The sequence below is a fragment of the Aquarana catesbeiana genome, linkage group LG02 (genome assembly GCF_042186555.1).
Source record: "Aquarana catesbeiana isolate 2022-GZ linkage group LG02, ASM4218655v1, whole genome shotgun sequence".
NCBI classification, from domain to species: domain Eukaryota; kingdom Metazoa; phylum Chordata; class Amphibia; order Anura; family Ranidae; genus Aquarana; species Aquarana catesbeiana.
The window spans coordinates 341,338,543-341,352,824 of NC_133325.1; the positions used below are offsets into that span (position 1 = coordinate 341,338,543).

The following is a 14,282-nucleotide window of genomic DNA, read 5'->3' on the forward strand; positions in this document are numbered from 1 at the left end:
TATTATCACGGGCGCGAAAGTATTGTCTATTTGTGTTGTAGATAAAGGAGAGCATCGTCCGCGTATAAAGATATCTTCTCTTCCAACGGTCCCACCCTCAGCCCTTTAACCAATCCTGAATCCCAAATGCGAATTTCCAAAGGCTCCAAGGCTAGGACAAAGAGGGAGGGGGACAAAGGGCATCCCTGCCGGGTCCCCCTCTGTAATGGAAAAGGTGCAGAGTGTATTATTGGTGCGAATTCGGGCTCTAGGGGACCTGTATAGTATCTTAACCACCGAAGAACTTGGGCCCAAACCCAAATCTACTCATCACCTCCCAAAGGAAATTCCATTCTACAGAATCAAACGCCTTTTCGGTGTCTAAAGACCCTATAACCTGTTGTCCACTGTTATCATGAATGATAGAGAGATTCAGAAAGATGCGGCAGAGGTTAATATCTGTACCCTTCCCAGGCATGAACCCTGTTTTGATCTACATGGATTACATCCTCGAGTATTCCAGATAGACGATTGGCCAATATCTTCGCCAGGATTTTGGCATCAACATTAAGGAGACATATTGGTTGGCACGAGGAGCACTCCTCAGGGTTCTTCCCCGGCTTGGGCACCAGTTCCACCACCGCCTCTGATATAGAATCGGGTAGGGCCTCATGTAGAAAGAATTGTTTAAATAATAAAGTAAGCCTAGGGGCAAGCAACTCCAAGTGCTGTGTATAAAACTCAATGGGAAGTCTGTCCACCCCCAGGGTCTTCCCTGACTTGAGCTGAGTCATAGCCAGCTGGACCTCTCCTTCAAAAGCAATGTCTTGTTCTAGATTAGCACATTTATCAGCATCAAGTCTAGGAAGGGCAATCACGTCTAGATACATATGTAGGGCAGAGGTATTATAGGTCACACGGGATGAATACAGTTGCCGGTAGTAACTAAGAAACCTATTATTTATGTCAACAGGCGACCTCAGTAGTCCCCCATCCTGATCCTTTACCCCACTAATGTGCGTCATGGTGAATTGGCCCTTTGCAAGCCATGCCAACATCCTACCATTCTTATTGCCATGTTCAAATATTCTCTGTGCTGTATCCAACATAGATTTTTGGGTCAAGTCCACTCGGAGCAAGGATAGCCGCTGCAATGCAACCTGCTAGGCCCCATACGCAGTAGGGTTAGGGTCAGCAACATAGGCAGCCTCCTTCGCACCAACCTCCCACTCATCTAATGACTGTGCAGCAGCCTTACGAGCTGCCGCAATACAGGAGATATAAGCACCGCGGGACCAGGCCTTGAAGGCATCCCAGACATTCGCGGGTTGGTAGAATTTGCATTATTGATCCAATACTGGCATACACCTTTCTGCACACTCTTCTGAACCGCAAGATCCTCTATCCAGTACCTGGTCAGCCTCCATAGCCTCTCCCCCGGAACCCCGAACCTCAGCTTGATGCACACTGGGGCATGGTCCTAGACACCCCTGGGAAGGATGGTGACCTCGGGCACCCTGTCAAGCGCGGTGCGGTTGGCAAAAATTAACTCAATGTGCGAGAACGTCCGATAGGACGCCAAGTGACATGAAAACTCCCGAAGGGTAGGATGAAATTGTCGCCAGGCGTCCACCAGATCGAAAGCACTCACCCACTGGGCCAGGCCGGGAGACCATCGGGAGGCAAAGGTAAACCTGTCCAGATCCTAAGTAGGTGTCATATTAAAGTCCCCCAGGAAAAGCACTTCATCCACCCCATATGCCATCACATAATTGCACAACGGTACCAAGTAAAGAGATATCTGCAGGGGGCGGTAAATATAGACCCACTAGTACCATGGGAACATCCTCTAAGAGGGCATGCATTACTATATATCTGCCACCCGGATCTAATTTAGGGTCCAGAAGCCTAAATGGGAGAGATCTGTGAATCAATATGCTGACCCCCCTGGAGTAGCCGGAGTGCCTAGCATGGTAATGTGAGTCAACCCATGCCCGCTTAAGGCCTAGAATGCCTGACCCCACAAGGTGTGTCTCAGCAAAATGACAATCTGAGGATTATATTTTTTAAGGTAGTTGAACACTAAAGATCTCTTAACTGTGGAGTTGAGACCCCATACATTTCAGGAGATAGTTGACATGAGGTTAGGGTCACATAACTAAAATATAGCTCATATATATGAGCCCGCACTCCAGCATCCCAAGGGGTCTCAGGTGGAGGGGCCAGTCCCAACAGAGCCAGCCCCTCACAGAAGACATCCCTCAGCAGCAACCTATTGCCATGTAGTATATCAAAGTGAAATAGACCATGCCATAAAGGAACAACAACGTGTTGGTGTAAAACAAAACCCCATAACAGAAAGTAACATAACATTAAAAAACCCATGTCCAACCAGGGTCTGCAACTGCCAACTGTCCCTTCCCCCCCACCCCTGCAGAGCCCACATATCTTGGGACCGTTTGGATCCCCTTTAACCAGCCCGAAGGCAACCATAACCTGGGAGACGTGTATCAAAACGGGAGTAAAAATCACCCCATAAAAGTCTCTAGTTCTGCCCTCCTTCTGGAGCTTCTATTGGAGAAAGAAACCTAAAGTTCCCAGCAGGAGATGCTGGATAATGATTTATTACCCGAGTCAGAATATTCACCCGGACCAGGCCAGGGGCACAAAACTTGAAAAGTTCACTCAGCAGCTATTGCACAGTTCCCTCGACAGCCTGGGAGATATCTTGAAACAGAGAGAAGCCCTCCAGACTTGTAGCGACAAAGCAGGGTAAATGCAGAGAGCCCCAGCAAAAGGAAACAAAAGGTGGAAAACGAGATGGCGGGATCCCAGGTCCTCCAACCCAGGGATAGCAGCCAAAGGTGTAGTAGTCAGACTATAGTGCTGACCAGGGTCTTCATCCCTTCGGAAGAATTAAAGAACCAAAGTGCCTCACCGTCAACGACTCTCAGCTTGGCTGGGAAAAGGACGCTGTACTTTATCCCTCTGGTACGGAGTGCAGCTTTAACCAAATCGAATGACTGATGAAGTTTCTGCGTTTCAACTCTGATGCATCTGTCTGGGATGCCATGCTTGCACGCTGTTGCCGCTCGGCCCTAGGTTGGAGCTCCGGGCCGGCTACGATGGGTATCTCTGGTGGGAAACGGATCTTCCTGGTACCTTTCCCTCTGCCTGATGACTTAGAAGGCATCCGCCATCTTCCCAGCAGCACGGGACAGCACAATACTCGGGTATGGGTAAGATTAGGATTAAACTCCAGCAGAGCTCCGGAAAGATGTCCGGTCACTCCGCCATCTTGGACACGCCCCCCCAAAAATGTTATCTAACATTACTTTTTCTCCCCTGGGTTCCCTGCTAGCTATGGCTATACATTTTATGGTATGCCCATTTTCTTGCCTGCAAGATTGCTGACTGTTCTATCTTTTAGCACTAGCACTGTCCTCCTGTTGCCTTTTCCATTTTTACCAGCTCACTTTGGAGAATAAAGTGAGGTACACACTATTTGAAAATTTAGCGAACGTTTCGTCCGATTCTTTTTTTTTTCCCGATGTTTCACAACAAATCGGAAAGATGAAAGAAAATTTGTACGAAAATTCTTGCGAATATTCTCGTACGACGAAGGCTTTTTTTGTTTATTGTTTCTGATCATGTGCAGCCTTTTCTTTTTTAGATTTTTGTTGTACGAAAATCGTACAAAAACTGTACACATTAAAAGAAAATTTTTCGTTCTGTTCCTGTACGAGAAAAATTTTGGAGTTTGTTCCTTCGGGAATTTTCAGACGCAAATTTGGAATTGGCTGTCGAAAGTTGTGTACACACTATATACGAAAATCGTATGAAAAGTCTTTGGACGAAAATTTTCACCCAATTTTTCTTATAGTGTGTACGAGCCTAAGGCTGCTTTCACACTGAGACGCTTTACAGTCGCTATAGCGCCAAAAATAGCGCCTGTAAAGAGCCTCTCATCTCACTCCAGTGTAAAAACGCCCGAGTGCTTTCACAATGGAGCGGTGCGCTGGCAGGACAGCAAAAAAGTCCCGCAAGCCGCATCTTTGCATCGCTGTAGGACCGGTGTATACACTGCTCCTAAAGCGCCCCTGCCCATTGAAATCAATCAAGGGGCTCTGCGGGCGGTTTTAACCCTTTTCGGCTGCTAACGCTGCTTTACCGCCGACGGCCCCAACGCCCCAGTGTGAAAGTAGCCTAAGGGGGCTTAAACAGCTGCAATAATTGACAAAAGGTTATAGTCCTGCCAGTAACTCTGATGAGATGCACCTGCGGCTGCAATAGATTTAGTAAAACTCAGAATAAGGACTGAATGATCTTGCTGTGTTAAGCAATGATTCCTCAATATAATTATCCTTTGCCTTCTCGTTCATTGAGGAACAAAGGAATTCACAGACTGTTAGGTTTAACTGCCACCTACAGGAGGAATAGACACTGGCAAGCAAAAGAACTGTTAACTAGCCCAGGATAACCCTTCCTACTCACAGCCTGCTTCAGTTTTTTGCAGTAACCAGGGAGGTTGAATGCCTTTTTTTTCAGCTTTTTTGGCGGCTAGACCTCGCTAGGCTGAATGATATGATATGCCTTCAGGCACTGGGCTCTGCATTGTGTCACTTTACAGACTTATGTGTATTGTGTTAGTTACAGCTTGCTTTCCAGGTCCAGTTCTGTGGCATAGCTTTAGAAGCCAGACTCGGACCCATGTGAACTGGGGTTTGTGGAGCTTGCAAAGAGTGTGACCTTGAGCCTTTTCCAGTCCTGACTATATTGTTACATAGTTACATAGTTAGTAAGGTTGAATAAAGACACCAGTCCATCCAGTTCAACCTGAGTGAGCGTGGGTGCTTGCCTACAATTATCCCTATTTATTTTTTAAGGTACCCATATAGCGCCGTCAATTTACGCAGCGCTCCACACATACATCGCACACTCACATCGGTCCCTACCCTCAAGGAGCCCACAAACCAGAGTACCCGGAGGAAACCCACACAGGCACAGGGAGAACATGCAAACTCCAGGCAGGTAGTGTCGTGGTTGGGATTTGAACCATCGACCCTTTTTACTGCTAGGCAAGAGTGCTACCCACTACACCACTGTGCCACCACTGTTGGCTGCAGAGAGTTTTCCAGGACTAGAGCCATAGAAAAACCCAGGTGTGACCTGCTCTGTCCTGCCAATCAATTTCGAGAAAGCATCATCTTTGCAGAGCACCATGTGGAACTCATCTCTGGCTTGTTTCTGTTGCCCTCCTACAGTGACCTGGTCACCTCCAACTGTCCAACCCTCATCAGCACTAGCTGCTTGGGACTGTGAGTACCTGAGGCCTTACCTCCACACTTTGGGACTCGTTTTATCACTGTTACACAGATGCAGTCGATAAAGACACCGAGGGGACAGTCCTGCTACTATGGGTTACCTTAGTAGTAGCCTACTCTATTGGTCAAATCCTCTAACCTGGAGTCAGGGGCCCCTTATTTTGTCACCTAAGACTTTGTAGCCATGTTAACTCAATTCGTCACAGATACTGACCACAAAGATTCTAAGCGTTCTCCAGTACCACTCCCCACAGAATCTAACACTGATGTTTCAGAGACCTTAGAACAGGCCACCAGTTGCAGTAACAACCTCTGTCCCAATTGTCTATCTCTGAAGAGACTGTCTTTGAGTCGCCACAGTTTCCTTCCATCGCCTTCCCTTGTTTGGACTTCCAACCAGGCATATATTCTTGTTTGCACAAATACGTCCCCTGTCCCTTGTTCCACAGATACTAGTGCCTCGTTGAATTTGGGGGGGTTCAGCAGCATTTCGAGACCTTTGTCTAGATTCCAGGGATAGACAGAAATGCTCTTCAGAAGGGTTGTTCTAGAGGTATTTTGTGTGTTCCATGGAGGATGTTTTTAGTTCTCCGTAGTCTGCCTGGTTGTTTTCAACTCACCAGTCTAGTCCCAGAATATCTATCTTTTCCCTTCCTTTGGTCTTGCTTCTGGACATCACAACAGTCTGTTAATTCTTGTGTCCCTCTATGAAGATTAAAAAATGTATTGCTCTTGGAGTTCATTGAGGGACACAGAACCCTCCCCTCTGTGTTTATGATCATGTGTTTAGTGCTGCTTTGACACAAAACTGAGGCATGCTGAGAGTAGGAGGGGTAATCCTAGGCTGGTCCACATTTTTTTCTTTTGCCAAGCTCTATACCTCCTGTTGGCGGCAGTAAAACCCAACAGTCTATGAAATCCTGTATGACCTCAAGGAACTCCAAGGAATGGATTTTGGGGTAAGTACTAAAACCAGTTTATCTGATTATTTGTACCACATGACTACATTTACATGCAATGGTGGGACCGTGCAGATGACTGGTTCTCTTTTGAGCACTGATGCAAATATTTGTTTTTAATAGATTGCACCAGAGACAGTTAATAAACCAGAATCCTAATGAAATTCACAATGAAAACCATCTCTCCTTTACACCAAAAACAAGATCATTTTCCTTGACTGAGCCACAGACTTCAACCCCACCTCTCCTGCGATCTAATACTTGTGGTAAGCAGACAAAGTACATTTCCTTTATGGTATTTGTACTTTTGCAGTGAATATTATGGGCTTTTAGGCTGTCAGAAACTGAGTTTGATTGCATAAGGTGCAGTGTTCCAACTAATAGTGTTGAAATATTTTGCTTTACTGTTTGTCAGAAGCATTTTAGGCAAATGTATTATATGAAATGTATGATTACTTGTTATCCTTTTATCTTCAAGTATATTTAACAAAACATTCCCTATTGCTCCTTGTCTATTTCAATGTTTTCTGACTATTTTCCATTTGAACCTTACATCAATGGACCTGTTTTTGCAAACTTTCCAGACTTCAGCATTTTTACTTTGCTAAAGTTCAAACTCTTGTTTGAAATAGCAGCATCAGACATTCTCCACCTATTTCATATTTCAATAGTTGTTAAACTTGTTTCTACTTATAACATGGCATTCTTTCCGTTCCATCATTAAGATTTCTGTAAGGTCACATGTGACCTATACATATGTATATATAATATATTATGTATTATTTTTGTCTTCCTTCCTTGAACTATTTTATTTTGTTTTCCTAGAGCCTACTGTGAAAGTTAACAACTGGCTTGGTACAAGTGGCAGTGAAGATTATGCTTCAAGAAACCTTCCCTTTAGTCCTGCTCATTCTGGCACCTCAAACTATAATAGTCTTTATTTAGAAGATATCCAGACGGATGAAGACAAGTTAAATTGTAGCCTTCTTTCCTCTGAATCAACTTTTATGCCTGTTGCGCCAGGTTTATCCCCGGTATCCCCCACAGTAGAAATGAGAGTACCAGGCTTGTCAAATGAAGCAGGTGCCAATGAAACTGTGTTGGAATTTAATAGAAACAAAACTGAGATGTTTTCCACAAGTTCATACGAGGAACAGGTAGAATCTGAAGTGGAAAGTAAAAACCATCCCATTAATCAAACCATGATGTTAAATGAGAATGTAAAAGCAAGCCTCACTGATAACTTGACATCTTCTGATGTAAAGCCAAAAAGCGATGACTCTTATTGCAGTAATGGAGAAAATAGCCAAGTATTTTGTCTTCAGAACAATAATGCGGATAAGCTAAACTGTATGAACAAAGCCGCTACAAAACTTCAGTCACTCTGGAGGGGCTTCTACGCAAGGAAAAACAATCCCAAAATCAAGGAAGTATACTATGAAATCAGACTAAGCAGAATGCATGAGTATATCGTCTTCTTAAGTGAAGAAGTCATAAGGTAGGTTTCAAAGAGGATGCTATTGCTGTTTTAGTGGTAAAGAATAATTTTGCCACTCAAGGCAACATTCTCAAGGATGGGTGCAAAAAGTGGCTAGAAATAGTGTCTGTTTAGTTGAAACAAATTTACTATCATTTAACATTCTTTGTTTACTGTTCTAAAATAGCATTACATAATTTTAAAAGACTTGCCATTAGCAATTTACTGGAAATGCGATTTGCCTAATCGTCATGGGGACCATTAACTGTGCATTTTACCATGTCAGCATGGTTAAAAACAATATTGAACTTTGTACCTACCTAGACGTGAATCTACAGTACCCTATTACTGTTACATAGGGGCCAGTCGTTTATAATAGGGAGCGGATGTCGCTATCCGCTCTACACTGTTGCTATACACAGTCTGAATTTTTACAGCCAATATATACAATGGCTATGTTGTGTAGCCTGCAGCTCTCAATTGTGTTCTCTCTGCTTAACACAGCGGAGAAGAGACTCATCGCATGAGTTTGGCAGGTCATGTGACTGGGCTCTCCTTTCAATCCATTTTTTTTTTTTGAAGCAACGGTATGGCTTCAGTAAGGCCAGTCTGCTTTTTTAAAAGTGACCTCATTGTTATTGCCATACTCATATATTACCATTACTTACAATAGACATGTTGTGAACAAGGCATCCCAACAAATATAAGTGCTTGACTTAAAATAAGCCACATTGTACATTAAGGACAAATAGCCAGTCAACTGACTCAGTATCTAAGAGCATTGATCTTAAGCTAGCCATAGATGGTTAGATTTATTTTTTTCTTGTCCAGCCTGCAGCGAAACAAGTGAAAAATAGTAGATTCTCCATCCACATGTATTGTTCTACCCAAACAGTGACTTTATCTGATAGGATGTATTCGCTGTTCGGTTGATAATTTTCCACCCCACTCAGTTGATATTTAAAACAACTTTTACCAAGCTAGGTGGCCAGCATTAGAGTCTTAAATAGCTGCAAAATGCAAGGTGGCATGTAATGCTCATTACTAATTTTTTTATTAAATGATATTGATATAAAAGGGACTACAGAATAGTACATAATGTATCACCTATGACTTGCAGCATTCTTAGATGTTTTACATTTACTAAAGTGAAGCTTAGACATTTATTTTTATTATTATTATAATACAGGATTTATATAGCGCCAACAGTTTGCACAGCGCTTTACAATGTAAAGGGAGACAGTACAGCATCAATACAATTCAATACAAGAGGGTTAGGAGGACCTTTCTCCTGGAAGCTTACAATCTAATAGGGAGGGGCTGGTGGAACTAAGGTAATAACTGTGAGGGATGAACTGATGGGAAAAATTGAAGATTTGGTTATTAGCTGAAGGCAGGATAGGCTTCCCTGAAGAGATGGGTTTTCATGGGATCGCCTAAAAGTAGACAGAGTAAGAGATAGCTGGACAGGTTTTGGGACAATTTTTTGGGTCAGATGGTAGACGCACCAACTAGAAATAAAGCGTTACTGGATCTACTGATTACCAACTATACAGACCTGATCATGGATGTGGATATACGGGGCAATTTAGGTAACAGCGATCACAGGTCAATTGGCTTCAGTATAAATCACACAAATAGGAAACATAAGGGGAATACAAAGACACTGAATTTCAAAAGAGCCAACTTCCCTATACTAGGAACCTTGCTAGATAACATAAATTGGGATAAAATCTGGGATAAAAAATATCCCCCAAAAATATATAAAAAAACATTTTTTTTCCTTAGTTTAGGCCGATCGTATTCTTCTACATATTTTTGGTTAAAAAAAAATCGCAATAAGTGTTTATTGATTGGTTTCCCCAAAGGTATAGCGTTTACAAAATAGGGGATAGTTTTATGGCATTTTTATTAATACATTTTTTTTTACTAGTAATGGCGGCGATCGGCGATTTTTATTGTGACTGCGACGTTATGGCGGACATGTTGGACATTTTTGACACATTTTTGGGGCCATTGTCATTTATACAGCGATCAGTGCGATTAAAAATGCACTGATTACTGTGTAAATGACACTGGCAGTGAAGGGGTTAACCACTAGGGGGTGGGAAGGGGTTAAGTATGTCCTAGGGGAGTGATTCTAACTGTAGGGGGGATGGGCTAGCAGTGTCACTAGACTGATCACTGCTCCCGATGACAGGGAGCTGTGATCAGTGACACTTGTCACTAGGCAGAACGGGGAGATGCTGTTTACATCACCATCTCCCCGTTCGTCCTCTCCGTGAGGCGATCGAGTCCGCGGGACCCGCGACCTGACTCACGGAGCTCCCGGCCGGCGCGCACGCAATGGCACGGCGGGGAATTCAAATGGACGTACCTGTAAGTCCATTTGCCCAGCCGTGCCATTCTGCCGACGTACATCGGCGTGCGCCGGTCAGGAAGTCGTTAAAAAGGGGATTAATTCCAGAGATAAAACGATAATTCTCCCACTCTACAAGACTCTGGTCCGGCTGCACCTAGAGTATGCTGTCCAGTTCTGGGCACCAGTCCTCAGGAAGGATGTACTGAAAATGGAGCGAGTACAAAGAAGGGCAAGAAAGCTAATTAAGGGTCTGGAGGATATTAGTTATGAGGAAAGGTTGCGAGCACTGAACTTATTCTTTCTGGAGAAGACGCTTGAGAGGGGATATGATTTCAATCTACAAATACCGTACTGGTGACCCCACAATAGGGATAAAACTTTTTCGTGGAAGGGAGTTCAACAAGACTCGTGGCCACTCATTAAAATTAGAAGAAAAGAGGTTTAACCTTAACCACTTCAATACCGGCGTATAGTCATATGACGTCCACAGATGGGATCTCCCATCCTGGGTGGAGGTCATATGATGTCCTGGGATTCCCGGCCGCCCGCCGCGTTCCTCGGGACCTGGTGCGTGTGCCCGCGATTGTCGGTTAACCGGGGCGGACCATGGATCTGTGTCTGTAAACACACAGATCCACAGCCTGTCAGCTCTCAGGAGAGCGATCTGTGTTCCCAGAACGGAGGAACACTGATCGGTCTCCTCCCCTTGTACGTCCCCTCCCCCTACAGTTAGAAGCATTCCCTAGGAAACATAATAACCCCTCCCCGCCCAATAGTGGTTAACCCCTTCACTGCCTGTCACATTTACACAGTAATCAATTGATCGCTGTATAAATGTGAATGGTCCCAAAAATGTGTCAAAAGTGTCCGATGTGTCCGCCATAATGTTGCAGTCACGAAAAAAAATCGCGATCGCCGCTAAAAAAATAAATAAATATATATTTTTTTAAAAACGCCATAAATCTATCCCGTATTTTGTAGACGCTATAACTTTTGCGCAAACCAATCAATATACGCTTATTGCGATTTTTACCAAAAATATGTAGAAGAATACGTATCGGCTGAAACTGAGGAAAAAATTAGTTTTTAAAAAAAAAAAATTGTGATCTTTATTATAGCAAAAAGTAAAAAATATTGTTTTTTTCAAAATTGTCGCTCTTCTTTTGTTTATAGCACAAAAAATAAAAACCGCAGAGGCGATCAAATACCACCAAAAGAAAGCTCTCTTTGTGGGGAAAAAAAGGACGTCAATTTTTTTGGGGTACAACGTCGCACGACCGCGCAATTGATGTTTAAAGTGCGACAGCGCTGAAAACTAAAAATTGGCCTGGGAAGGAAGGGGGTGAAATTGCCCGGTATTGAACCGGTTAAACTACGTAGAGGGTTCTTTACTGTAAGAGTGGCAAGGATGTGGAATTTCCTTCCACAGGTGGTGGTCTCAGCGGGGAACATCGATAGTTTCAACAAACTATTAGATAAGCACCTGAACGACCACAACATACAGGGGTATACAAGGTAATACTGACATATAATCACACACATAGGCTGGACTTGTGTCTTTTTTTCAACCTCATCTACTATGTAACTGTAACTATATAGTTATATGTAACTAAGATTGAGCTAGAGAGTTCCAGAGGATGGGAGAGGCTCTGGAGAAGTCCTGGAGATGAGCATGGAAGGAGGAGACAAGGGAGCTAGAGAGCAGGAAATCTTGGGAGGAGCAGAGAGGACAGTTTGGGTGATATTTTGAGACAAGATTGGTGATGTAGCTCAAGCAGAGTTGTAAATGGCTTTGTATGTTATTGTTAATGTTTTGAATTTTATTATTTGGGCAATTTGAAGTCAGTGGAGGGATTGGCAGAGAGGGGTGGTGGACACTGAGCGGTTGGTAAGGTCAATGAGTCTGGCAGCAGCATTAATGATAGACTGAAGAGGGGATAGCTTGCAAAGAGCTAAGGCAATAAGGAGGGAGTTGCAATAGTCAAGGCGCGATAAAACAAGGGAGTGAATAAGTTGCTTAGTGGTTTCAACTGGTAAAAAGTGGTGTATTTTTTTAGATGTTACAGAGGTGATGTGTAGAAGATTTGGACAGTGATTGGATTTGGGTCTGAAAGGACTGGTCAGAGTCCAGGATTACACCTACCATGCTAGCATGAGGGGAGGCATTGATGGTTGTATTATAGATCTTGATGGAGAAGTCAGGGCACGGGTCGGAAGAAATATGAGCTCAGTTGTAGAAAAATTGAGTTTGAGGAAGCGGTGCGACATCCATGCTGATACGTCAGTTAGTATTGCAAGAGGAGACAAGGGGTGAGGAGTAGAGAGCTAGATTTGGGTGTCATTAGCATAAAGATGGTACTGGAAGTCATGGGAGTTAAGTGACCAGGAAAAGAGGTGTAAATGGAGAAGAGGAGGGGTTCAAGGACAGAACCTTGGGTACTCCTGCAGAAAGAGGAAGTGGAGAGGAGGAGACAGAGTTATAGGTAACACTGAAGGAAGGCTGTGATAGGTATGAGAACCAGGAGAGATCAGAGTCTTGCAGGCCAAAAGAGTGGAGTTTTTTGAGGAGGAAGGGGAGGCCGCAGAGAGGTCAAGTAGTAGGAGTACAGAGTAGTGGCCATTGGTTTTAGCAGTTGGTAAATCATTAGTGAGTTTTAGTAGGGCAGTTTAAGTGGAGTGTAGTAAGCGAAAGCTAGGCTATTTTTTATAGATTTATGTTACCTGAAAAGAATAAATATTAAAATACGCATGTGTATACAGGTCTTAACTAAACTTTATTACATTTCAACTTTTTTTTTTAGGATGGAAACTATGAATGCAGGTGTAATATGAGCAGTAGTATAAACAGAAATACTCTTGATGCCAAATTTATCTGGAATCTATTTCTGTTCCTCAGACTCAGTGAGATGAAAACACGTTTTAGTAATTTTAGCTCGTTCCGTCATTTGTGTGTGGAAAAAGTTTTTAAATCGGGTAGAAAGAAAAAACTTAGAAAAATGAGGTTCCCAAATGAAAAAAATAAAGTCCAGAGTTAAAAGGCCAATGTAGTCCCCGAGTCAATGTGAATGTGTGCTACAAACTTGTGAATGCACATACAGACAACATTTTTTAGTTTTGGACAGAATGTAGAAGGATTAGACCCTGTTACTAAGTTTTTGTCTGTCTCCTCATTGGAAAGGTAAACCCCTCTATTTGTCCTGATGATGACTGTCACCAAACATAAATTAATGGGAAAACCTTCATTTTAGAGTTTTCCTGAGGCAATAGACCCTGTGTACTAAGACGTAAGGCGTAGGTGTGGAATAGGCTTGTGTCCTGGTTCTCACTGGATGTCAGTACAAGTCTGTTTTGGGTGTGCTAGCTATGTGGAAGTGTGAACCCATGATTTCATTCACGTATATGAAATGCTTACATAATTGCAACTTATACACAGCAGTTATCAAAATATATATCAAATGCATAACCTAACCAAAAATATATTTAAAAGTTTATTTCACCATTCTAATAAAAAGTTTCCACGCATTCAAACATCCCCAGTAGATTAAAAATCACTGTATAACTTTAAAAAGAGGAGCTTCTCTCACCCTTCACTGCCACATCATAAAGTGTTGGCAGCAGGAGGGGTTTTTACATACACTCCACAAGCCAACTATCAGCTTTCTGTGTGTCACTTCTGGTTTCTGTTGTCACTTTTTCCCTGGCTGCCGTGGACAGGGAAGACAGTAATGGTTTGTGGGCTGCACTCCATTCGTTTCAATGGAGGACAGGTGAGACATTGGGTTGAAAAGACCCCTGATGTCTCACAAAAGAGAACCTGCAAGAAAGCATTTGTCACATGGGGACTTTGTGTCCTAAAAAAAATTGTCAAAAAAATAAAGTTACACCCAAGCACTAAACCCATGCCCCCCACCACCACCACCCAAATTTTTTTTTAAACCCACCCCTCCTCCATGTACATGCATGGGGTGCCTGTGTACGAAAATGTTGCTTGCACTACACATGTTGGATATCGTCACACACTGGAGTGAGAGCAATTAAGGACCTGTTTTGATGGTATCAGTTTAAAGTGCTTTAGAGATCACCCACAATTAATTGACAAGTGCATTTGACCTGCAGTTGCTGTCATTCTGACCTTCTGCATTTGACCCGCTACAAGCAGGCTTTGCATTCTTTTTGACTTG

The 14,282-nt window shown here is 43.2% G+C and overlaps 1 protein-coding gene across 1 annotated transcript in view; it reads left to right on the forward strand.

The window, feature by feature from the left end:
- Window positions 1–14,282, forward strand: part of CEP97 (centrosomal protein 97) — a 48,903-nt gene that overhangs the window by 20,135 nt on the left and 14,486 nt on the right. Inside the window, exons 8-9 of the mRNA XM_073614949.1 lie at window positions 6,386–6,528; window positions 7,088–7,760. Coding sequence (XP_073471050.1) covers window positions 6,386–6,528; window positions 7,088–7,760 — 816 coding nt within the window. The remainder of the gene's footprint in view (window positions 1–6,385; window positions 6,529–7,087; window positions 7,761–14,282) is intronic.